The sequence below is a fragment of the Leopardus geoffroyi genome, chromosome A1 (genome assembly GCF_018350155.1).
Source record: "Leopardus geoffroyi isolate Oge1 chromosome A1, O.geoffroyi_Oge1_pat1.0, whole genome shotgun sequence".
NCBI classification, from domain to species: Eukaryota; Metazoa; Chordata; class Mammalia; order Carnivora; family Felidae; genus Leopardus; species Leopardus geoffroyi.
The window spans coordinates 238,869,151-238,893,899 of record NC_059326.1 but is presented as its reverse complement, the minus strand read 5'-3'; the positions used below and the strand labels follow the sequence as shown (position 1 = coordinate 238,893,899).

General features: G+C 65.8%; 1 protein-coding gene and 1 long non-coding RNA gene across 2 annotated transcripts; one reads left to right on the top strand and one right to left on the bottom strand.

Annotated features, from left to right (window-relative positions):
* Positions 1–310: 310 nt before the first annotated feature.
* On the bottom strand, positions 311–6,875 carry LOC123579305. The gene is made up of 3 exons (XR_006702719.1): positions 5,470–6,875; positions 1,277–1,475; positions 311–780 (listed from the first exon to the last, which is right to left on the bottom strand). It is a non-coding gene; the product is annotated as an uncharacterized LOC123579305 (long non-coding RNA).
* Positions 4,508–23,814, top strand: SLC6A19 (solute carrier family 6 member 19). Its single transcript, XM_045443115.1, has 12 exons — positions 4,508–4,851; positions 10,463–10,603; positions 14,251–14,388; positions 15,408–15,589; positions 15,882–15,992; positions 16,154–16,266; positions 17,396–17,524; positions 17,631–17,787; positions 19,593–19,797; positions 19,886–20,045; positions 21,684–21,846; positions 22,029–23,814. The coding sequence occupies exons 1-12, from the start codon at positions 4,650–4,652 to the stop codon at positions 22,230–22,232; spliced, it is 1,905 nt and encodes a 634-aa protein (XP_045299071.1). The 5' UTR covers positions 4,508–4,649; the 3' UTR covers positions 22,233–23,814.
* The last annotated feature ends 935 nt before the right edge of the window (positions 23,815–24,749 follow it).

The following is a 24,749-nucleotide window of genomic DNA, read 5'->3' as shown; positions in this document are numbered from 1 at the left end:
GGGACAGAGAGGCCAGGCCAGCGGCTGCGTGGGGAGGAAGCTCGCGGCACACATGTTCCGGAATGTTTCAAGCCGCCCTGCAGGTCGACGGGAAGGGGCAGAGCCTCCAGAGACAAGGACACTTGAGCAGGCATCTCCGAGGGAGGGAAGGAAGGGACAGCCCCCCAGAGCTGAGCCCCCTGTGCGGTTCTCTTGGGGAGGGGGGGCGCTGGGGTTCTGGAATGTTCTATGCCTTTGTCTGGGTGACTGTTACCCGGATGTGCCTGCCTTATGGAAGGTCATCAACCCATAAGACAGTAACAAACACACGTACGTACAAATACATTTATTTCGGGAAAATGGACACCGCGGGGATGAGCCACATTCGGGAAATTCGCTATAATCACGGAAGGTACTCCCAACGCACTGAATACTTCTCGTGTTCCACATCAAACATGGCATCGGAAAGAAAAATTTAATAGAAGGTGAACAAAATGAAATGAGTGAAATTGTACATTCAGTTTAAAATTTCTTTAATTTAATAAAAGGAAAATAAAAATCGTGCACAGACAGTATCATTTCAGGCAGTGAGGCAGTGAGGGTGCGTGTGTCACTCACGCACGTGCACACTTATCCAGGTGACCCTCGGCCCTTGTGCACAGACCCTGCAGTAGAGATCCCGCGCGCAACTTTTGGCTTCTGGAAACTTCCCTCCTCGCAGTGTCCTGCTGCCTGGAAGCCTGACCGATGACACAAGCAGCGGATGGACACGTGTCCTGTGATTTACGTGTCCCCTGTCCCCTGTTCGTACAACAGAGCAGACCAGCCAAGTTAGGAGAACACGTTCATCGTCCTGTCCCGCGTCTATCAGGACCCAGAGTGGCCCGGGGCAGCTGGTGGGCCGTGGGGGGCCCTGGGGTCCACGGAACAAGGGGAGGGGACGCATCCGCAGTGGGGGGCTGAAAACGCTCAGGGGTCTTTACCTTCTTTTGTAAAAGAAGTTGTTGGGCAAACGTGGGGAGGGGCTGCGGTCTGAGGTGGGGAAGGGTGGGGAGGGGCTCCGCTTCGGGGTCCTCGCCGGCCCCACGACACACCTCCATTTGCTCACAATGCGCCCTCATTTTTGTTGGGCTTCGAGGGAGGTGTCCACCCCATGCAGCCGAGGGTGGGGCTGTCACTTTTCAGGCCCCGGGACCCGGCACCCGGACAGGGGTCGGGAGGTGGGGATGCTTTTAGCGCCTTGGTCTGTTTCCAACCATGACCGTAGTAAAAGCAAAGGCTCATCTAGTCGGTTCACCTGTTCACCGGAACGGCCTGGCACCTCCTGCCACGAAGACCACGGAGCGTGGCTGCGGGGCTCCCGTGGCCCCTGGGCAAGCGAAGCTGGGGACGGAGGCCCAGGTGCCTGTCCGGCCACCTCCCTGGATGCACCCATCTGGGGACAGCCGCGGGACCCCTTCATCTGGCCAACCGTGAGAGCCCAGGCAGCCTCGGGCCTTCGGGGGAAGAGAGAAGAAAAGCAGTTAGAGAAATAACAGGATGGACCGCACCTCAGAAGGAAATGATGCCACCACCCAGGGAAGGAAAGTAGAGAGGGGAGCAGAGGGGCGGGCACCGGGCAGCCCTGTGTGCTCAACGTCACCACTTGACCCTGGGGGACCGTGGCCTGCTGGACCTGCAGGGAGCCGGGCAGGGGGAGCATCCAGAGCGCCAAGGCCCTGGGGCGGATGTGGGCCCGGTGGGCTGCAGTGGGGGGACAGGGTCGGGGTCAAGGCGGGTCGGGCGGGACTCCTGGCACTGAGACCCTTGGCCTTAGAGTGCAGGAGCTGATTCTAGGGGGCCGGAGGGGGAAAGAGGGGGCAGGAGGGAGCAGGAAGGGGCAGGAGGGAGTGGCGATGGGGACAGGAGGGGGCAGGAGTGGCAGGAGGGAGCAGGGGCAGTGGGGGGAGGCAGGGGAGCACGAGGGCCCGCAGCCTCATGGGGGCTGTGGCAGAAGCCCCCCACCTCCTGCTGGGTCTATGTCTGTGCCCCGCATTCCACACCCCAATTCCGGCCCCCCACCTAGGAGGGCAGAGCCCGGAGAGCCCGTGGGTGGCACCCGGCCTTGGGGGCACTCGGCAGAAAGTACCGCTTTGCTGGGGGGCCCAAGCAAGCTCTGGGGCCTGGCTGGAGCCCCTGTCCCTGCTGTGGGGACCCTGGTTGCTCAGGCCTAGCTCTCAGGCACCTGGCCTTCTCTCGCCCACGTACGCCTTCCAGATATTTTCCCGGCAGATAGCCGTGGACTTGGCTACCGCGGTCACGTTTTACAGATGGGGAAGCTGGGGCTCAGAGCCCCGAGACCTGATCTGGGGCTGAGGCTCGGTTGCAGGGGTGGGGGCCTTGGCCGCCACAGGGAAGGCGGTCCGGGTCTGGGTTCCTGTGGAAGCTTCCAGAGAGAGTTGCCCGGAGGAAGCCCCAGGTACACCCCTCAGGGGGGCCTGTGGTGGGGCGGGGACCCTCCCCCACACCAGGGCTCCTGCGGGGAGGGGGCCCCACTCCGGACACACCCAGGACAGAGCCCTGGGCTGCTCCCCACCTCAGCCCAGACTCCTCTCCCTCGCTGGCCCTCGGGGTCCAGGTAGCACCTCCGCCCTGTGTCCAGACCGTCCGCCATCCCCGTCCCCACCCCTAGGACCTGGGCCAGCCTGGGGCACCTCTTTCCTCCCTGTTTCTCTGTCCCTCTGTCTCTGTCTCTCCCTCTGTCTCTCTGTCTCTCCCTCTGTCTTTGTCTCTGTTCCTGTGTCTCTCCCTCTGTCTCTGTCTCTCCCTCTGTCTTTGTCTCTGTTCCTGTGCCTCTCCCTCTGCCTCTGTCCCTCTGTCCCTGTCTCCGTCTCTCCCTCTGTCTCTGTCTCCCCTTCTGTCCATCTCTCCCTCTGTCTCTGTCTCTCCCTCTGTCTCTGTTCCTGTGTCTCTCTCTCTGTTTCTCCTCTGTCTCTGTCCCTCTGTCTCTGTCTTTCTGTCTCTGTCTCCCCTTCTGTTCCTCTGTCTCTCCCTCTGTCTCTGTCACTTCCTCTATCTCTGTTCCTGTGTCTCTCCCTCTGTTTCTGTCCCTCTGTCCCTGTCTCCATCTCTCTCTGTCTGTCTCCCCTTCTGTCCCTCTGTCTCTCCGTCTCTGTCTCTGCGGTGGCATCTGTCTGCCTGTCCTGCTCTCGTCTCAGGAACCAGATGCACCTAAATTCTAACCTGATACCTCCCTTCCGGCCTCCACCCTTCCCCAGGCCCCCTGTCCTGAGGGCAAAGGTTGGACTCCTGACTCACCCCTCCCGAGTGACCCTCACCTGCCTTCCCTGGATTGTTCCTCGAATGTCAGCATGAACCAGTCAAGTGGGGTGGGGTCGGGGTCAGGCAGCCCCGGGCCGGAAGGGACGTTATTGTCCAGTGGAGCGGGTCACTGGGGAGACAGATAAGCAAAGGACTCCCAGCGACAGAGCCCATCCCTCTGGGAAGGACCGGGTGGGAGTGGAGGCCGGTCAACAGGGCCATCGGAGAGGGCTTTGCACCCAGCCGACCCCGCAGGCCAGTGAAGGGAGCTCCTGAGGGAACGGCCCCGAAGGGGCTGGGTGTGGCCTGGTCAGTGACCCCAGGAAAAGTGGCAGCGGGCCAGAAGGATTGCCAGGTGCAGATCGCTGGTGGGCACGCCCCCACCCACACTAACTTTGTCCCAAACTCTGCTCTGCCTTCAGGATCGGCTTGGCCGTCGTAACCCTCGGGTGGGGTTCTTCCCTTGCTCTCCCAGGCTAGAGGCCAGGCTGGGCCAGAGGGCACCAGGTGGAGGCTACGACACTCTCCGCGTGTGCTGCGGGCCCCCCAAGCCTCCCTGCTTGACCGCAGTGGGACCCCGTTTCCCACTGCCGTCCCCCCACCCCTCTCAGGGCCGCCCCATGCCCGGCGTTGGGTAGGAGGACAGAAATCCCGCAGCTGCCCGGAGAGGCTGGGGGACAGCCGGGTGACGACCCGGGGAGTCGAGCGCCCTGGGGGCTGCTGTGGGTCCCAGGGGCCCACCTACAGGCACCCCGCATCTGAAGGGGCTTCGGTACCCAGATGCCAGCGGGGACCCAAAGCTCCCTGGGAGGCTGGTTAGAGCCTGGTGCTCGGGGCCCGGAGGGGTCCAGGCAGCTCCAAACTCCGAGTGAGCAGGGCAGTGGGCTGCTCCCAGGGCCCAGGTCCACCTCGCGGCCCTGGACGGGGTGGGGCGGGGCAGGGATGGCCCCGCACATAGCCTGCTGGCAGAGAGAGCCGGGGGTGGGGGGGGGGCGCCGCCCCACCTCCTTCTGCCACTGGGGAGTGTGGCGGTGAGCCGAGCATCCCAGGGTCTGGAGAGCAGCGGTGTCCTGCAGGGAGGGGGGGGGAACCCAGCCTCGGGAGCACCCTGGGGGCGGGAGCCTTGGCGGCTGCATTTGCTCAGTGGGAGGGGCCGGCCAGCGCCTGTGGGGCAGTCCCGAGGGTCTGCGGCGCCTCCACAGATAAGGCATTAACAGTTGGGGCGGACTCACCTCCAGATCTGCTGACGCCAGGTGCTTGGGGCGAGGTGCCAAAGGTTCCCTATAAAGTGCTGGGGCTCTGGGCCTGCGGCCACTCGCCCTCTGGCTCCCGACCCGCCTGGGCCACCAGGGACCGGCCCTGTGACCACCATGGTGAGGCTCGTGTTGCCCAACCCGGGCCTGGAGGACCGGATCCCGTCCCTGGACCAGCTGGAGAGCATCGAGGCCAAGGAGGCCGGCTCCCGGCCCCAGTGGGACAACAAGGCCCAGTACATGCTCACCTGCGTGGGCTTCTGCGTGGGCCTGGGCAACGTGTGGCGCTTCCCCTACCTGTGCCAGAGCCACGGCGGAGGTGAGCCCCGGGCTGGAAGGGGGTCCGCCTGTGAACAACGGGATGGGGCCCCGGACCGAGGAGCCCATTCGCAGGGAGGGGGAGGAGTCTCCGGGGGCCGCGGTCACACACGCCGTCCCCCTGGAGTGCCACCTGCCTCCCCTGTGGATTCGGCCTCCACGTCCGCAGCGGGGGCAGGGCTGGGCAGGGTTGCAGGGCGGTCCGGGCCCCCACAGCGCTCTGCTCTTGGCTCGTGGGGCCGGCGAGGGATGTCTGCCACCCAGACCCGCGCGTCCAAGCGTCTGTGTGCGTCCTCGAAGAGCACACCTGACCTGGGTGTGAGGGGTCTGAGGGGAACCGGCCACTCCTCTGGATGGAGCCCCCTCTCTGAGAGCGGGAGGACCAGTGGGGGACAGCCCTTCGCAGGGCCACCACGCGGGCACCGCACTCCTGCCTGGACAGAGGAGGGAGCTGGGCCGGGAGCAGGCGACCCACAGAAGGACTCCCTGACCTCAGGCCGCCCTGCCACCCCCAGAGGCCTTGGAGGGCCTTGCCTGGACTGCAGGGGTCTCCTTCCACAGGCCGAGGCTGCCCCTCTCCCTCTCCCCCAGCCCTGTGGTGCTGGCTCTGTGTCCTCACCATCGTCGCTTCACCCGCCTCCGGTCCCTGGGGGCGACAGGGACGGAACCCCCATGAGTCCGCGGCCGGGCCCTGGGCCCAGGGAGGGGTGCCGCAGCCCTGGGGAACCCTGGGCTGGGGCTGAGCTGTAAACAAGGAGGGGTCTGGGGCAGGGGCAGGGGCAGGTGCTCACTGGGGAGACCGGCTGTGCAGAGCGGGCTGGCTGTCCCGGGGACGGGGCGTCCCAGTGATGTGTTTGCGGGGCTGTTTGCTCCTTACTCTGAAGCACCCACAGGCTCTCACCTGGGCTTTGTGATCTAAAAGCATCCCCGGGAAAGGCAGAAGTGCCCGTTCCTGGGTCAGCCTCAGGGGCCCTGAACTTCCCAGGGTTGAGCCTCCCAAGGTCTGGGAGGGTGTGTCTCACAGACCCCTGGTCCAGCTTCCGACTCCGGAAGCGGAAGCGGAAGCGGCGGTCACAGCACAGGGGGAGCCGGAGGGAGGAGGGGCCCCAGCAGTGCAGCCTCTGCGGTCTGTCCGTGAGCCTGCCACCCAGCTGCCTCTGGGGCCGCTGCGCCTTCCTTCTGGGACTTCCCGCTCACGTGCCCCCCAGGGCCACCCTAAGAGAGGGTCCCAGCCTGCTCCTGCTCACTTGTAACTGGGAGCCCAGCACCCCGCAGATTTCCTGCCCCCTGCGCAGGGAAGGGGGCTGGCTGCACCCCTGCACTGTGGTCCTGGTGCTGTATTCACCCGCGGGAACCGTGCCCCCAGACCCTGCAGACTGACGGGCTGTCCCCCAGTCAGCCCGGGGAGCGGAGGCCTGCCCTGCGCCCCCACAGCGAGGTTCCACGCTGGCGGCGGGGCTGGGGGTCCGACCTCTGAGCTCTGGGACCCTCCGTGGCTCACGCTCTGTCCCGTCCAGGCCACCCACGCCCACCAGGAGGCCAGCAGCGGAGCCCAGGAGGCGGAGGGCCGCAGGGAGGTGACCGCAGCCGGTGACCCTCCGCGCGACGCCTCCCACGCCTGCGGCCCCAGCTGTAAGGGGTGGGGGGGTGGCGTGACTTGAGGGAGCTGGTTCCGTGAAGACGTAACATGCCTCCAACTACTTCCAGGACTTTTGGGTAATTTGCAAAGTACGACAAATATTCATTTACTTTATTTTTAACTTTATATTTTGCGGGGAAAAAAGTCAGAAAAGTAGACAAAACGACATCCCAGACCCTGATTTCGATTCAGTCGACAACGTTCTGCGGTATCCTCTGTGGCCGCGGCGGTGCGCACGCACGCACCCACCCGACACTCCTGCGCGCACACATCCCGCACTGACGCACATGCCCACACACCCACGCGCGCACGCACCCGCGCTCTCAATGCGTGCACAGCGCACGCGCCTACACATGCGCGCAGCCCACACCCACGCGTGTGCACACACGCCCCCGCACATCCGCGCAACACCCACACAACGCGCGCGCACGGTACGCACCCACACACACACATTCACACGCCCGTGCACCCACACACGCACGTATGCATTCATGCACACACCCACTCACCCACGCGCGCGTGCACCCACGTGCAGTGCCCCCTCTGGCGCTTGGCGTTAGGAGACTGTGTGGTCACTCGAAAGGTCCCCAACGCTGGGTCTCTCTGACGGGGTCGCCGGGGCAGCGCTGTGAAGGGCGCGGGTGCAGGTGGTTCCCGGGTGGGCTGTGTCCTCCGCCTGCACCACCTCAGGGGGCTGTGTTTGGCTAGTGCTCCTCCCACCTCGGTGGGAGTTGGGCACCGGGCTCTGTGCTCGCCTGCAAGTGACACAGGTCCACGAGCCCCTGAAGGGCAGGTTTATCCCCACCCCACGCCCTGACCCAGAGCAGGCACGGGGCACGCCCCCTCACAGGGAAGCTTCCTGGGGCAGGAGAGAGCATCGGAGGGGGGTGGGGTGGGAATAGGATGCAAATGGGATTAGGGTGGGACTGGGGTGGGACTGGGGTGGGACTGGGGTGGGTATGGGAAGGTGCTGCAGGGTTTGTGGGTCACGCTGACCTAGGAGGAAACCCGTGTGTGGACGTGGGCCTGGGCCGGGGCGCTGGGCAGGGGCACGTGAGCCGAGCCCAGAGCTGGCATCGGGAACTCCTCCAAGGGTCCCTGTCTGTCCCCTCCCCCAGAGTCCCTGCTGCCACATGTCAGACGCGTCTCCGGGTGCACTTCTCTTTAGGAGTTTCCTCCTCTGTGAGCTCAGATAGTATCGCCCTTCTGTGCCTTGGCCATGGTGACCCCGTGCTGTCCTCCCGGGCCTGGAAAGGACCCGGGCACGGGCCCTAAGGTGCAGGTCCCAGGGGCGGGGAGGGCAGAACCGCTCGCCCAAGATGGCTCTCCGGCGTTTGGGTGATTTCTGGAGAGTTCAGTCTGGTCTGGACTGTGGACGGAAGGCGGGAAGACCCGGGGGTGGGGGTGTGGGGGGCAGCAATCCACATCTGCCTTCAGGATGACAGCGACAGGGATGGAGGGGAGGGACCCTGGGGGTGACAGTGAAAGGGTTGGCGGGGAGGGACCCTGGGGGAGGCAGGCAGTGTCCTGGGAGGCTGGTCCCCCACCCGCACATCTGTCGCCATCGCCTGGGGGAGCCTGGGGAAACGATGCCAGTTTCCCGGGACCAATTCCGTGATGAGTGCCACCCACATCCCACAAAGCCCCCCGCGGCCCGTTGAGAGTGTGGTTGCCCCTCAGGACTAACACAACTGGGCCTCCCGTGGGTCTCCAGACTCCCCGCCCTGTTTCCCCGGTTCCTTAGAACGCAAGCCGTGCTTCCGCATCAGCGGGTCTGTCCCCCTTGGGTGCCGTCCACCCCTCCCCCGTGCAGCGGGCTGCCTCTGCGTGTGTGTGCGCGCGTGTCCACCGGTGCGGAAGCCTGGGCAGCACAGGGACGCCCGTCTCCAGGGACCTTTGGAACCACATCCGGGCGCCACGGTGCCTGCTGGCCGCTCTCCCTCCTCTGCCTTTCCCTGCTCCCTCCACCTTTACCCACGGGAAGGAAAGAAGTAGCTGGGTTTAAAAAAAAAAAAGCCGCGTATCCCCCAGGGCCTAATCTGTAAAGAGCTCTTGGCCTTGCTGGAGAACATTCTCATCCCTGGAAAGAGCATGGGGCCGAGGGGCTGCTCCAGGCTGGACGCTGCCCCGGGCCGGGGTACTGGGTAGGCAGACCCACCTGCCTCGCTGGGATGGGCCCCACAACATGGGGGGCACAGACGGCTCATTTTGGGGGTGGAGTGGGCATGTGCCTGACCCCTCCTCCCCCCTTCCCCCGCTGGCTGTGCCCACCGGGGCGGAGCCTCACACTCAGGGGAGCCGCCCACCTGGAGGAGCTTGTGTGAGGGAGGGCACCAGGAGAACCCAGGTGGCTTCCTGGAAGAGGGGCTATCCGAATGGGGTTTCCCAGGATGAATAGGAGTTTCCTGATGGGGATGGAGGGCCCGGAAGGCTGGTGGGTGAAAGTGGCGTCATGAGAAAAGGGGAGATTGAAGGACATTCTGGAGCCTTGTCCCCAAATGGACTTGTTTTCTTGGTAATTTTGCTCAGAGATTTTTTCTTTCTCTCTTTTATTTAAAAAAAAATGTTTATTTTTGAGAGAGATAGAGCGTGAGGTGGCGGGAGGACAGAAAGAGAGGGGGGCAGGGTATCCAAAGTGGGCTCTGTGCTGACAGCAGCGAGCCTGACGCAGGGCTCGAACTCACAGTGAGATCGTGGCCTGAGCTGATGTTGGACCTTTGACCGGTCGAGCTCCCAGGCGCCCGCTTAGAGATTCAAATCAAGCCCCTAAGAAAACATTGGAGACGCAGCTCTTTTATTTTATCTTAACCCTCACGGACACGGTGACACGGTGACCCAGTGAGCAGGTCCTGGTGGGGTGTAGGTGGCCCCTGCCCGTGAGCCTGTGGCCCGGGCTGGGCCCCCAGACCCAAGGGGATCCAGCTGGTGGGTCTTCTGTTCCCCGTGCCCGTCCTCGCTCTTTGATTTTCTGTCATTGTCACCTTGAGGGCCACATCCCCAGTCGTGGCCCATGCCCCTTGCTGTCCTGGAATTTTGACCTCGGCATCCGAAGGGGTCTGTCCCCGGAGCCCCGCGTTGAGAGGGAGGCCACTCAGGCAGTCCAGCACGCAGACCGAGGATGGCCCACCGTGGGGTGGGAGCGCCACTGGGCTCCGCGCGGGGGGCGGGGGGGGGGCTGTCCCTCCCAACACGAGGGCCCCCGCAGAGGAGAAAGAGGCAGGGAGCAAACCCAGGGCAGAGGGGGTATAGGCTGATGCTGGCAGAGATGGCCCGGGAGAGGGACCGAATGCTCGCCCCTCCCCCGCCCCCCGCTGACCGCACCAGTCAGTCCTGAAGCCATCAGTGTGTCCAGACCCTCGTCAGCAGTCCCTACAGCGCAGCTGCGACCTAGCCCGAAGTTCACGCTCTGGTGACCTCGGCTGTGCTGGTCTCTGCCAGGTCGCGCTCGGCCTGAGGAGGGAGCGGCCCAGGGGCCCCGAGCCCGCCGCCTTCACTAATTTCCCGTCTCAAACTGCTGTCCTGCGCTGAGCCAGCCTGGTCCTGGTGCCCCCAGTCCCGGGGGTCCCTGCATCCCCTCATGTGGTCGCGGCTCCGGGTCAGGGCCTTCCGAGGCCCTCAGTGTTCCCCAGCTAGCCTCCCGAGGCTCAGATCAAGGACCCCAGCGTGCACCCCCCGGGTGGGTGCCTGAACCCTCCGCTCCCGTGACCTCTCCCCTCTGACCCTCGCACCCGGCTCCCCCCGGCACGCGGACGCCTCCGCTGATTCCGGGAGCTGTCGTCACGGCCCACGGACGCCACCGTCGGGAGGCGGCGCGCGGTGGCTCCCTGCGCGGCGGTGCTCGTGGCCCTGTGGTCGGGAACCTCCCAAGTTTGTGTCTCTGCAGGTGCTTCCCACAAACGCCTGCGTCGCCAGGGGTGGCCCGTCGCCCTCCCGTGAGCCGTCCTCTGACACGCTGCCGCTTCTGCCCACACAGGGGCCTTCATGATCCCGTTCCTCATCCTGCTGGTCGTGGAGGGCATCCCCCTGCTGCATCTGGAGTTCGCCATCGGGCAGAGGCTGCGGAAGGGGAGCGTGGGCGTCTGGAGCTCCATCCACCCGGCCCTGAAGGGCGTAGGTGCGCCGGGCTCTGCCGGGGTCCCCTATTGGCGGCAGGCGCCCCTCCTCCCTTCCCCGCCTTCACGGCCTGATTTCAGGGAGGGGAGGGGCCCGGCGCTTGGGCCCCGCCCCCCGGGCCTTCGCAAAGCCCTCCTTACAAGCTCAGGTCAGGGCCTGGGTCACTGCTGGCCGCCAGGGCCCGGCGGGGCAGCGGACACCATCCCGAGTCCCCAGGCGACCAGCGGGTTGGAGGGTGTAGACGCACGGGGAGAGTAGAGACCCCGCCCCTGCCGACTCCCTGCCCTGATCAGGGCTGGGCAGTGGCTGGATGGCCCGGAGGTGGGCTGACTGCTGAGGCCACACTCTTGCTCTCCAAGTTTCCTCCGTCCACTCCTTACGGTCAGCAAGGAGGCTCCTCCCCAGCAGTGACACCTCAGCCGGCACTGACCCCTCGGCCGGCACTGACCCCTCGGCCGGCCCTGACCCCTCACCCCAGCACTGACCCCTCACCCGGAGGTGACCCCTCGCCCGGCAGTGAACCCTCACCCAACAGTGACCCCTCGCCTGGCACTGACCCCTCGCCTGGCACTGACCCCTCGCCCGGCACTGACCCCTCACCCGGAGGTGACCCTTCGCCCGGCAGTGAACCCTCACCCAACAGTGACCCCTCGCCTGGCACTGACACCTCGCCCGGCACTGACCCCTCGCCCGGCACTGACCCCTCGCCCAGCACTGACCCCTCACCCCAGCACTGACCTCTCAGCCGGCACTGACCCCTCGGCTGGCACTGACCCTTCGCCCCAGCACTGACCCCTAAGCCAGCAGTGACCCTCGCCCGGCACTGACTCCTCACCCAGAGTGACCCCTCGCCCGGCACTAACCCCTCATCCAGCAGTGACCCCGCGCCCGGCACTAACCCCTCACCCAGCAGTGACCCCTCGCCCGGCACTGACCCCTCACCCCAGCACTGACCCCTCACCCGACACTGACCCTTCGCCCGGCACTGACCCCTCACCCTGCACTGACCCCTTGCCCCAGCATTGACTCCTCACCCAGCACTGACCCCTCACCCGGCACTGACCCCTCACCCAGTACTGACCCCTCACCCAGCACTGACCCCTCACCCAGCAGTGACCCCTCGCCCGGCACTGACCCCTCACCCGACACTGACCCTTCGCCCGGCACTGACCCCTCACCCTGCACTGACCCCTTGCCCCAGCATTGACTCCTCACCCAGCACTGACCCCTCACCCGGCACTGACCCCTCACCCAGTACTGACCCCTCACCCAGCACTGACCCCTCACCCAGCAGTGACCCTTCGCCCGGCACTGACACCTCGCCCGGCACTGACCCCTCGCCCGGCACTGACCCCTCACCCCAGCACTGACCTCTCAGCCGGCACTGACCCCTCGGCTGGCACTGACCCTTCGCCCCAGCACTGACCCCTAAGCCAGCAGTGACCCCTCGCCCGGCACTGACTCCTCACCCAGCAGTGACCCCTCGCCCATCACTGACCTCTCGCCTGGCACTGACCCCTCACCCCAGCAGTGACACCTCACCCGTCACTGACCCCTCGCCCACCAGTGACCCCTTGCCCGGCACTGACCCCTCGTCCAGCAGTGCCCCCTCGCCCGGCACTGACCCCTCACCCAGCAGTGACCCCTCGCCCACCAGTGACCCCTAGCCCGGCACTGACCCCTCACCCGGCACTGACCCCTTGCCCGGCACTGACCTCTCGACCAGCAGTGACCCCTGGCCCACCAGTGACCCCTCGCCCACCAGTTACCCCTCGCCACCAGTGACCCCTCAGCCGGCACTGACCTCTCACCCAGCACTGAACCTTCACCCCAGCACTGACCCCTCACCCCAGCAGTGACACCTCACCCGGCACTGACCCCTCGCCCACCAGTGACCCCTTGCCCGGCACTGACCCCTCGTCCAGCAGTGACCCCTCGCCCGGCACTGACCCCTCACCCAGCAGTGACCCCTCGCCCACCAGTGACCCCTCGCCCGGCACTGACCCCTCACCCGGCACTGACCCCTCACCCAGCAGTGACTCCTCGCCCGGCACTGACTCTCACCTGGCACTGACCCCTCGCCCGGCACTGACCCCTTGCCCCAGCAGTGACCCCTCACCCAGCACTTACCCCTCACCCAGCAGTGACCCCTTGCCCGGCACTGACCTCTCGACCAGCAGTGACCCCTGGCCCACCAGTGACCCCTGGCCCACCAGTGACCCCTCAGCGGGCACTGACCTCTCGCCCGGCACTGACCCTTCACCCCAGCACTGACCCCTCACCCCAGCAGTGACACCTCACCCAGCACTGACCCCTCGCCCACCAGTGACCCCTCGCCTGGCACTGACCCCTCGCCCGGCAGTGATCCCTCGCCCGGCACTGACCCCTCGCCTGGCACTGACCCCTCGCCCGGCAGTGACCCCTCACCCGGCAGTGACCCCTCACCCAGCAGTGACCCCTCACCCGGCACTGACCCCTCGCCCGGCAGTGACCCCTCGCCCGGCACTGACCCCTCGCCCGGCACTGACCCCTCGCCCGGCACTGACCCCTCGCCCGGCACTGACCCCTCGTCCAGCAGTGCCCCCTCGCCCGGCACTGACCCCTCACCCAGCAGTGACCCCTCGCCCACCAGTGACCCCTAGCCCGGCACTGACCCCTCACCCGGCACTGACCCCTTGCCCGGCACTGACCTCTCGACCAGCAGTGACCCCTGGCCCACCAGTGACCCCTCGCCCACCAGTTACCCCTCGCCACCAGTGACCCCTCAGCCGGCACTGACCTCTCACCCAGCACTGAACCTTCACCCCAGCACTGACCCCTCACCCCAGCAGTGACACCTCACCCGGCACTGACCCCTCGCCCACCAGTGACCCCTTGCCCGGCACTGACCCCTCGTCCAGCAGTGACCCCTCGCCCGGCACTGACCCCTCACCCAGCAGTGACCCCTCGCCCACCAGTGACCCCTCGCCCGGCACTGACCCCTCACCCGGCACTGACCCCTCACCCAGCAGTGACTCCTCGCCCGGCACTGACTCTCACCTGGCACTGACCCCTCGCCCGGCACTGACCCCTTGCCCCAGCAGTGACCCCTCACCCAGCACTTACCCCTCACCCAGCAGTGACCCCTTGCCCGGCACTGACCTCTCGACCAGCAGTGACCCCTGGCCCACCAGTGACCCCTGGCCCACCAGTGACCCCTCAGCGGGCACTGACCTCTCGCCCGGCACTGACCCTTCACCCCAGCACTGACCCCTCACCCCAGCAGTGACATCTCACCCAGCACTGACCCCTCGCCCACCAGTGACCCCTCGCCTGGCACTGACCCCTCGCCCGGCAGTGATCCCTCGCCCGGCACTGACCCCTCGCCCGGCACTGACCCCTCGCCCGGCAGTGATCCCTCGCCCGGCACTGACCCCTCGCCTGGCACTGACCCCTCGCCCGGCAGTGACCCCTCACCCGGCAGTGACCCCTCACCCAGCAGTGACCCCTCACCCGGCACTGACCCCTCGCCCGGCAGTGACCCCTCGCCCGGCACTGACCCCTCGCCCGGCACTGACCCCTCGCCCGGCACTGACCCCCTCGCCCGGCACTGACCTCTCACCCAGTAGTGACCCCCACTCCTGAGCAGTGACGGTCTGGTCCCTCCAGGCATCGCGTCCATGTTCGTGTCCTTCATGGTGGGCCTCTACTACAACACCATCATCGCCTGGGTCATGTGGTACTTCTTCAACTCCTTCCAGGACCCCCTGCCCTGGAGTGAGTGTCCGCTCAACGCCAACAGGACAGGTGAGCCCTGGGCAGGGCCGGGGAGCTGGGGAGCTGCCACTAGCAGGGTGGGGAGGCCGCACCTTTGATCACGTGGGCTGACCGTCCACGGACCCTTGCCCTCTGATTTTCCAGACTTTGGATGCCTGGAGCTCAGGTCGGGCATAACCCAGGGCACACTTAAGGCAATAGGGCATTAAAAGAAGGGCACGTTGCAGGAGAAAAGCCCTTAAAAAATGGTGGCTTCCCCGTCAGGAGGGGCGGTGTGGCCCAGGAAGGGGGTGCTGCCCATCCGCCTGGGCCTTGCAGCGAGGACAGCCGTGCGTGGGGTTCTGAGTTGCCGGGGGGATGTGCGTGGGGTGTCCCGGAAGCCGCTCCCCGACATTGTTGGGATGGCATCGTGAGCCCTCCCCGGGCCAAGCCTGTGGGGTTCTTGTCTGCCTGCAGCAGGGACAAGAGGGAGAGGGCAGGCGGTCAAGGCCCGGGTGCACACCCCACACGTGCACACGTGTGTGGGTGTGCATAGGCGCATGTACACATAGGTCTGCGTGCATGTGCACACATGCATGCATGGGAGTTGTGTTTGCGTGCAGGTACACTCGTGTGCACATATTTGTGTGAATGTGCACCGTGTGTGGGTGCATATGCATACGTGGGTGTGCATGTGCGGGTGTGGGTGTGCGGGTGTACGCGTGCATGTGTAGGCGTGCGTTTGTGGGTATGCATGTGCGTGTGTATGTGCGTATGTGTGGGTGTGGGTGTGCATGCGTGGGTGTGCGGGTGTGGGTGTATATGTGTGGGCATGCGGGTGTGTGGGTGTGCGGGTGTGTGTGCATGGGTGTGTGGGTGTGCGTGTGCGCGTGTATGGGTGTGTGTGCGGGTGTGCATGTGTGGGTGTGCACGGGCACATTCAACGTCCCCGCTGTCAATGTCTCAAAAACACGACCCGTGTTTCTCGTGGCTCGGGCCCCGGTCCCCCTGTTCCCCACCTCGGCTCGCACCCCGTGCCCGCTCTGATGTGTGCGAGGGCCCGCCCCCAGGCTACGTGGAGGAGTGCGCGCGCAGCTCCTCCGTGGACTATTTCTGGTACCGGGAGACCCTCAACATCTCCACCTCCATCAGCGACTCCGGCTCCGTGCAGTGGTGGGTCCTGCTCTGCCTGACCTGTGCCTGGAGCGTGCTCTACGTGTGCACCATCCGCGGCATCGAGACCACCGGCAAGGTGCCCGCGGGGCTGGGGGGCGCCCGTGCACCTTCGGCCCCTGTGAGGGTCGTGGCCCCTCCCCCCCACCGCTGTCTGGGCGGGGCCTCTGCTGCCCACGTGCTCAGGAAGCCGTGGGACCCACGGGTATCCCCAGTCGGGAGGCACCAGATGGTCACGGTCACGCAGAACGCCGGGAAGTGGAGGGTCGGGCACACCTCCCTGCCTGGAGTCTGGGGGCCAGGGGCACCCGGGAGGGGGTCCTAACCCGCAGCCCTCTCTCCCCACCCCCCTGCACCTGCCCCGCCCACAGGCTGTGTACGTCACCTCCACGCTGCCCTACGTCGTCCTGACCATCTTTCTCATCCGGGGTCTGACACTGAAGGGAGCCACCAATGGTATCGTGTTTCTCTTCACGCCCAACGTGAGTCCCCTGAGGTCCGCCCAGAGGCAGGGGGTGGCCGGGCCGGGGGCGTCGGGCCCATCGGCTCAAGTACGGCTGTGTGGACAGAGGGTGGCCGCCACCGGGCCGTGTGTCAGCCAACACCTTGGGAGTGAGGCTGAGGGGTCTCTGTCCTGCCACAGGTCACGGAGCTGGCCAACCCGGTCACCTGGCTGGACGCGGGGGCTCAGGTCTTCTACTCCTTCTCGCTGGCCTTCGGGGGTCTCATCTCCTTCTCCAGCTACAACTCTGTGCAGTGAGTGTGGGCGGGCCTCCCTACCAAGGGCGGGGGTGGACGGGTACAGGGACCTGGGTCCCAGCAGTGGGGGTGGCCACAGGGTGCATAGAGGCGGGCTGGTGACTCCGGAGGGCTTTCACCAGGGGGGTCCCTCCAGTGAGGCCCGTTTACGACCCAGCCTCCCCTTGGCGCCTCGGTCTCCGTGACCCTGAGCCCTGGTGTTCCACCCCCCTCGCCCCCAGGCACCCAGGACCCCCAGGGGCGCCCGTCCCTGCAGCCCAGCCCAGGCCGACACCCACACGGCAGGGGCCCAAACCCCCAGGGTCTCCAGGGCCGTCCGGTTGGGACCAGTGGTCCAGCAGAGAGCTGAGCAAGCCTCGGGAGCAGACGCGGAGGGGGAGGGGCCGTGGTGCTGGGCGGGACAGGACATGCTCCCCCCCCCCCCCCCCCCCCCCCCGGGACCATTCGTCCGCTGGGCTCCCACGTTCCCAGGGTCGTACCAGTGCCGTCTCCAGGCCCCGCAGATGCTGCCCGCCCCAGGGAGCCCTGTGCCCCCTCCCCTGAACCAGCCACCGCCTCTTGGGCTGTTTCGAGGGCACGGACGCCCGGGAGCCGTCCTCTGCGTCTAGTTTCCGTCACCGCACCATGTCCTTGGGGTCCGGCCCTGCTGCAGCCTGTGTCGGGGCGTGCTTCCTCCCACGACCGAGCCACGCCCGGTGTGTGGACGGGCACGCTGTGTTCACCCAGCCGTCCCGTGGCGGGCCCGATTTTTCCACACCCTCGCCAACACCTTATTATCCCACTTTCTGATGCCGGCCATCAGAAGCATCTGGAAGGAGGGTGTTGGCATCAGCGGGTGGGGGTGGGAGGTCAGGGGCCATGTTCTGGGCCCTCTGGGCTGCAGGGGGGCTTTGGGCGTCCAGGGGGAGTTGGGGGTCCTGGCCAAGCCCAGCACCTCGAAGCCTCACGACCCAGGGGAGTAGGGATTTGAACCCGGGGTCTCCAGGACTGGCGGCTATGGGGGCGTGGGGAAGTGGCAGAAGGGCAGAGCGGGGTCGGGACGCAGCTGCGCCGTCTTCGCTGAGCGCTGACACGGGCCGGGCGGGCGTCCCCGGCCGTCAGTGACCAGCCCGTGCTCTCACGGCAGCAACAACTGTGAGAGGGACTCGGTGATCGTGTCGGTCATCAACGGCTTCACGTCCGTGTACGCGGCCACCGTGGTCTACTCCATCATCGGCTTCCGTGCCACCGAGCGCTTCGACGACTGCTTCAACACGTAGGTGGCTCGCCCGCCCTGAGGAGCTTGCAAACTGCCTCCAGGGAGCCCCCCCCCCCCCCCCCCGCCCCATCCCGGGCCTGCAGCCAGCCTGGCTCTCTTCCAGGAACATCCTGACACTTATCAACGGCTTCGACCTGCCTGAGGGCAACGTGACACAGGAGAACTTCGCGGAAGTGCAGCAGTGGTTCAATGCCACGGAGCCCGAGGCCTACGCGAAACTGCATTTCCAGACCTGTGACATGAACTCCTTCCTCTCGGAGGTCGGTGCCTCGGGTGGCGCCCCTGCGGTTCGGGCTCTGGGGGCAGGGGCGGGCGCCGAGCTTCCCCTGCGAGCCCGGTGCCCACGGGCCTGGCCTCCTCCAGTGCCTCACGTCAAACACGTGAAAACACCCCGTGGGCTACTTTTACTATAGTTCCTCCTACAAAAGCGCCAGTGTCCGTATAACCGTCTCGCAACCTCGCTTGATTGGCATATGTCACTCGGGGAGGCTGACACATCTTAGTACAGCTGCAGATCTGCTCTGATGTCCCACTGCCTTTGAACTCCAGTCTTATTTCCTCTTTTATTAAAGACATGTTTTTAATATCTTCTTTTTGGGAGAGCGCAAGGTAGGAAGGGGCAGAGAGAGGGGGACAGAGGATCCAAAGCAAGCTCTGCACGGATGGGCTGTCTGCACAGAGTGTGACATGGGGTTCGAATTCACAAACTGCGAGATCATGGCCCGGGCCGAGGTCGACGCTCAACTGACCGGGCCACCTGGGCGCTCCTCTCAGTCCAATTTTTTTTTTTTTTTCAACGTTTATTTATTTTTGGGACAGAGAGAGACAGAGCATGAACGGGGGAGGGGCAGAGAGAGAGGGAGACACAGAATCGGAAACAGGCTCCAGGCTCTGAGCCATCAGCCCAGAGCCCGACGCGGGGCTCGAACTCACGGACTGTGAGATCGTGACCTGGCTGAAGTCGGACGCTTACCCAACTGCGCCACCCAGGCGCCCCTCTAAGTCCAATTTTAATGATGAGTGATGTTTCCATGTCGTTAAGGTTTATGAGCCCGAATTTATCAGTTTTCATTCTGCAATTTTCTTATTTGGAGCCGCAGGGTATTTGGGGGCATGCCACATGCCGCCAGGGCCCTCGCCACGAGTTTTCCATCAGCAGTGGGTCCCCGCCGCCCCATCCCCAGCCCCAGGCCACCAGGCTGCTGCGTCTGCCTCTGGTTTTGCTGCAGTCTGTGCCCCGGGGCTGGCTGGGCTCGCCCGGTCATCCTGAGTTTCCTCGCATGGGCGCACCTCTGCCCTTCACTACCACGTCCTCCCGAAGTCCTGGCTCGCCCCGCAGGGCGGAGCTGGTGCGTGGAGGGCAGCGGCACGTTTTCCACAGACTCATGTAGATGCCGTGAAGTTACTTTGGGGTCCCTGACTTCTGAGTGGGTCCCCGGGACCGGAGCCCGTGACCTGCAGGGAACACGGGGGCCCCGGGCTCCCGACTTCGCCTGTCAGCCCCACCAGGAACACACACTGCCTGGAGGGAGGAGCCAAGGCAGAGGTCTCACTGACCCACGTGGGGCCAAAGGCAGGGGCGCGGGGTCAGCCGGGGTGCCACGCGGAGCCCTGGCACTTCTGCGTCCGCAAGCCCGTCGGCGCGCACAGCCCGGCCCACTGTTCACAGCCCCAGGGCGTCTGTTCGGGACGCGTGCTCAGGCTAGTAAAGTCATCCTGAGCTCGGAGCCCAGCTGTGTGGGGAGCGGCTCAGGAAGCGTCCTGTGGGGTGACACCTGTCAGCGAGCAGACGGTCTGCCGTGCCTGCCACATGTCTGTCTGGGCCGCGTGGGGCCCTGACTGCTGCCCAGCAGTGCCACCCACTTCCTGGTGTTTGAACTCAGTCAGCTTTTAAAAATGCAGTTGGGCCCAAGAGATGAGTTCTGGTGGTTTTCCCGGGTGGCTGAAATCGGCGCTTTCCTTGTGCGGGGGGCGGAGGAGGGGTGCTTGGCAGGTGCAGGGACGGGGAAGGACAGGGGCCCTCGGGAGGGCGTGTGCCTCGCTGATGGAGCTGCCCACCCTGCAGGGCGTGGAGGGCACGGGGCTGGCCTTCATCGTCTTCACGGAAGCCATCACCAAAATGCCTGTGTCCCCGCTGTGGTCTGTCCTCTTCTTCATCATGCTCTTCTGCCTGGGCCTGTCGTCCATGTTCGGCAACATGGAGGGCGTGGTCGTGCCCCTGCAGGACCTCAAGATCATCCCCGAAAAGTGGCCCAAAGAGCTGCTCACAGGTATGTGGGGCCGGGACAGCCTCCAGGCCGCGGCCTCGGCCGGGGCGCGGGGCCTGGGTCCGCAGCAGCCGTGTTCTCTGTCCCGAAGGCCTCATCTGCCTGGGGACGTACCTGATCGCGTTCATCTTCACGCTGAACTCGGGCCAGTACTGGCTGTCCCTGCTGGACAGCTACGCCGGTTCCATCCCGCTGCTCATCATCGCCTTCTGCGAGATGTTTGCCGTGGTCTACGTGTACGGTGTGGACAGGTAGGAGGGAGGCAGGAAGTTCCCGCGCTGGGGGCAGGGGGAGACGGGCGCGTGTGACGCGGGGCCGAGCGTGCATGTCCCTGGAGAGCGCGCGGGGCGTGGGTCGGCGGGGCCGTGGGCAGAGGAGACGGGCCGCCCGGAGCCGTGTGAACTTCCGGCCGTGGGTGCTTCCAGACCCAGCACGGATGAGCGCTGACAGGCCACGCGGTCTTGGGGGTGGGAGAGAGGAATCGGCAACCACCCGGAAACAGACCCCTCCGGTCTGACCACGCGATTGAAAATTCCTAACTGAGGACAGCTGTGCCACACGGAGGCAAAGCACTGTCGTGTCTCATAGGCCACGAAGCCTGAACTACACGAGACGCGGGCTCAGGTGGACCAGGAGGGGCTGAGTAGCCGCGGGGCCGGGGCGCGAGCAGCGGAAGTGAGAGCTGGACACGGCCGGGGCAGGGCGCTCGCCGTGGGGAGCAAGGCTTCCCTGTGGGGCCCCGGGGCTGCCGGCCCGGGTGGGGGGGGGGTGCTGTGTGCTTCGCTACAACTAGGGGTGCGTGGCCAGGGGAGCTCCGTGGCGCGGGCGCTCTGGGCCTTTCTAGGGGAGACGGTGCCACGCAGCCAGACGGAGCCCCAGGTGAAGAGAGGTGGTGAGTGGGCCTGTCAGTGGTCTGCTCGGCCGGACGCTCAGGGCATCACGCCCCGCTCGGAGGTGAGCCGGGGCCCAGAACGCGGCCGAGGTGCCCTCGCCAGGGGCCGGGCTCACCAGGGCCTCAGAGACCGCCGGCCGGTGTCCAGCACCAGTGCGCACGCACGAGCCCTGGGAGGCGCGCCGATGTCGGGATGCGGCTTCTGTACCCGCGAGAGCTTGCCCGCGCTGGGACATAACACGCTTCGAACCAGCCCGGGGGCCACCGAGGACCGCGCCCCGCGCTCACTGCTCTAGCAGACTCGGGGAAGAGAGTTGTGATGCAGGCCCGTGACCGAGTGAATGAGGGCACGGCCATCTGTGAGCGCCCCGGGACGGCGTGGAGCCGGACGCTCGTGGGGGTCGCTGCACGACACACGGGGGGACGGACCGACACAGAGGAGACGCACCACGGCCTCCCTGGCCCTGCTGGGTCCAGCCTGGGGCTGAGGCCTGGGCAGCGGTACCTTCCCAGAAATGTCCTCTGGATTCTCTGTGTCCTGGGCAGCTCGTGGCCACGCTCCGCGGGCGCCACGCTCATTTCTGCGGAACACAGGCTCTGGTGCAGAAGGCAGTCCGGCCCAGGGCGGGGTGGGGGGGGGGGGGCTGTCCAGCTGTGGAGCCGCTGCCCTGCAGGGAGGCTGGGACGGGACGGCCTCCCAGCCTGCCCTTCGTCCCCGGAGCTCTAACCCTGCTCAGCGAGGCCTGCCCGGACCTCCACGCGGCAAGTCTGCGGGCTGGAGCCCTGGGCGGTGGCGCCTTGGGCCTCCAGAGGCTAGGCCCTGAGGTGGCAGGTCTCTGCACAGGGACGGCCGGGACTCCGGTCAGAGGAAAGGCCAGGCTGCGGCTGCAGACGGTGATGTCTGTCTGGGCTGGACAGGCCAGCCGCCCTTGGCCTTGAGGGGATCGTAGGCCTGACCACATCCCGGTGACAGCTTTCTTCCCACCTCCGTGTCCAGGTTCAACAGGGACATCGAGTTCATGATTGGCCACAAGCCCAACATCTTCTGGCAAGTCACGTGGAGGGTGGTCAGTCCACTGCTTATGCTGGTCATTTTCCTGTTCTTCTTTGTGGTCAAGGTCAATGAGGAGCTGATCTACAGCGTCTGGGACCCTGCCTATGTGAGCCGAGGGGCTGCAGCGGAGGGGGCAGTGGGGGTCTTGCTCCTTGTGGGGTCGGGAGCCCAGGGTGCCCCGCCCCTCTGCCACGAGGGCCGGGAGGTGACCTACGGGGGGAGGGGCGTGTACCCTGTAGGAGACCTTGTTGGCTGTACACGCGGCTGTCACCCCTGCTCTCTCCCCAGGAGGAGTTTCCTAAATCCCAGAAGGTCACGTACCCAGGCTGGGTGTATGCCGTGGTGGTCATCGTGGCTGGGGTGCCCTGCCTGGCCATCCCCGGCTTCGCCATCTACAAGCTCATCAGGAACCACTGCCAGAGACGGGGGGACCGCCAGGGGCTGGTCAGCAGGGTGTCCACGACCTCCATCAATGGGGACCTGAAGTACTAAACGGCCTGGCCCAGGGCGTGTGGCCGTCGGAGTGGGGGGGGAGTCCAGGCCACACACTTGAAAGTGTGTGCGTGTGTGTGTGTATACACGTGTGGGTGTGTATGTGTGCACAGATGAGTGTATGCATGTGCACACTGTGTGTACCTGTGTGTGCATGCACACGTGAGCATATACACAAGTGCATGTATATACCTGTGAGCGTGGGGGGTGTATGTGAGCGTGCGTGCATGTCTGTGTGTGTATATATGTTGAAATGCGTGTGTGTACACGTGCATGAGTATGTGGTGGGCATGTGTATAATGTATTGTGTGCACGAGTATAAATACGTGCCTATGTGTTTGCGTGCACACGCTCCGAGGACAGTCGGAGCTGCGGCGTCCTGGGGAGGCCGCGTCTGCACTGCTCGCCTGCGCCCCTCAGGACCGGCCTCGTTGCCACCCACCTTCGCCTTGCTGTCGACCCTTGACCTAGGAGGGACCTGTGAGGTCGGGACACTGGTGCCCCACCTGAGGATGGCCCTTCTCAGGCCCCTTGGCTGTGAGCCTGAGAAGACTCGGCTGGGTCCTTCGGAGGCCTGACCATGCCACTGCCCCCCCCGCCCCGCCAGCTCTGAGCTCTGGCCAAGTGCCAGCTCGGTGAATTCCAGTGAGTTCCAAGCCAGTTAATGATTGCTTCTGCCGCCGCAGGTAGATGAGCAGTTAGACGGAGCTCAGCTCGGCCCAGGCTGAGGCGGAAACCACCTCTGTGTTTTCCTTAAAAGGAAGTGAACCGCATGAACGCGTAGCCAGGTGTTGGAAAGGCCGGTTATACGGTAACTCGGCCGTGGCCACCACGGTCGAGGACAGTCCGCGGTCCCGAGCACGGCAAGGACCGAGAGGCCTAACCGCTCAGTGCCCCTCAGTGAAGCTGGGCTCTGGCTCTTCCCTCCCGGTCTCGTGAAGGTGGTTTTCTGGGATTCGACAGCCAGTCTCAAACAGTCACGTGGCACTTGGGGTGGTTTTCTTAATGGGCTGGTCGCCTCCACCCTCCACAGAAAAAGCCTGGAGATTTAAGTTAAACAGGACTTTCTGAGGATCCCCTGGGCAGGAGTGGGGACCTGGGTCCTGGCGCCGTGCCCCCCCCCCCCCCACCGGGACGTCCCTGTCCCGTCGCCTCCCATCTGGCAGTGACCACGGAGCGGAGCCCTGCAGCCCCCGCTACGAACCTCCAAACATCGGGGCGTGTCCAGTCCTGTGCCGTCACCTGGGGAATCCTTGGGGCGGTGCGGGCGACTGGCTCGCAGCCCCGCGTGCCGGGCCTTCCCGGGACCCCCGCCCCGCCCCCCTCCGGCCTCCACCCTCCCCTCGGCCTCTCCCCGAAGCCTTCCCACCCCCGCTGTGAGAACACAGGTGCAGTAACCGGTCCGTGCGCTGCCCCCTGGGGCGTGTGGAGAGGATTCTGGGGGTGTGACCCGGGGGGGATCATCCGGTCGTCCCACCCCCGGCCAGTGCCTTGCTCACAGACTCGGCGTCTCTGCAAGTTGTTGGAAACGCAGGTCTCGTGGGCATCACGTGTACCGGTCTAAATAAATCGCCATTTCATATTCTCGGCCTAAGCGTTGTCTGGAGGCAGAGGGATGAGCAGACGGTGGGGCCCCAGTCGCTCCGGGCGGCGTGGACTGCGGGTCTGGCTGGGGGGCGCCACGTCCACGTCGCTGTGTCCGCGGAGCCCGGGGCGTGGCGAGAGGCCCTGCGAAGGGCAGGCCGCGGCGCCCCGTGAGGTCAGAGGTCAGGTGGGCTGGGCGGGGGCTACGCCCTCCCCTCGCCTTCTCACTCCCCCTCCCACCCAGAAAGGAGCCCCTGGAAGTGTGTCCACCGGGGTCCCCGCCTGTCCCGCAGGCGTCCCGCGGGCGTCCACGAGTCCGGAGCCTCAGCGGGTGGCCCGGGCTGAGTCTGCTGCGCCTGCCCGTCCCCCTCGAGCCCACCGCGTGGGGCCCCCGGCCTGGCCGAGCCCACCCCTCCCCCGTGCTGTGGGCGTCACACCATCCCACCCGCTGCCTGCGGTGCCGATGGGCGCTGGGAAGCAAGAGAAGCTCCTCCACCCCCGGCTCTGACCCCTGACACTCGCCCCCCTTGGGGAGTCCCTCTGGGACACGGGCATGCAGGGGTGAGGTGGGCCTTCAGCTCATGTGCTCGTCCCCGGAAGAGGGACATGTGCCACCGGCCAGAAGTTTACACTCGGTCTCCGGAAAATGAACGTGGCTTAGGAGTGGACAGGACACCAGAGGCCACCTGTTCCCTCCCTGGACGTTTGTCCCCCGTCTGCATGAAGACCACGCCCTTCTGCGTGGTGAACGCACCGTGCACCTCCACGGCCACCGTGAGGAGGACAGCCTGGTGGCCGTGCCCCCGATGGGCCACCTGAGGTCACGGCCGCGTGGCGCAGGCCCGCCCCCAGGTCCCACACGCGGGTGCCGCTCGCATAACCTTCTTGAGATGACGGTGCAGTGCAGAGGAGAGACGGGGCCGGGAAGGACCC

Excerpts from the sequence above, each read along its gene's own strand:
- SLC6A19 (XM_045443115.1), top strand. The coding sequence starts at position 4,650 with ATGGTGAGGCTCGTGTTGCCCAACCCGGGCCTGGAGGACCGGATCCCG. Across the intron at positions 14,389-15,407 it reads GCTCAACGCCAACAGGACAG|GCTACGTGGAGGAGTGCGCG; the intron begins GTGAGCCCTGGG and ends GCCCGCCCCCAG. Across the intron at positions 15,993-16,153 it reads TGTTTCTCTTCACGCCCAAC|GTCACGGAGCTGGCCAACCC; the intron begins GTGAGTCCCCTG and ends GTCCTGCCACAG.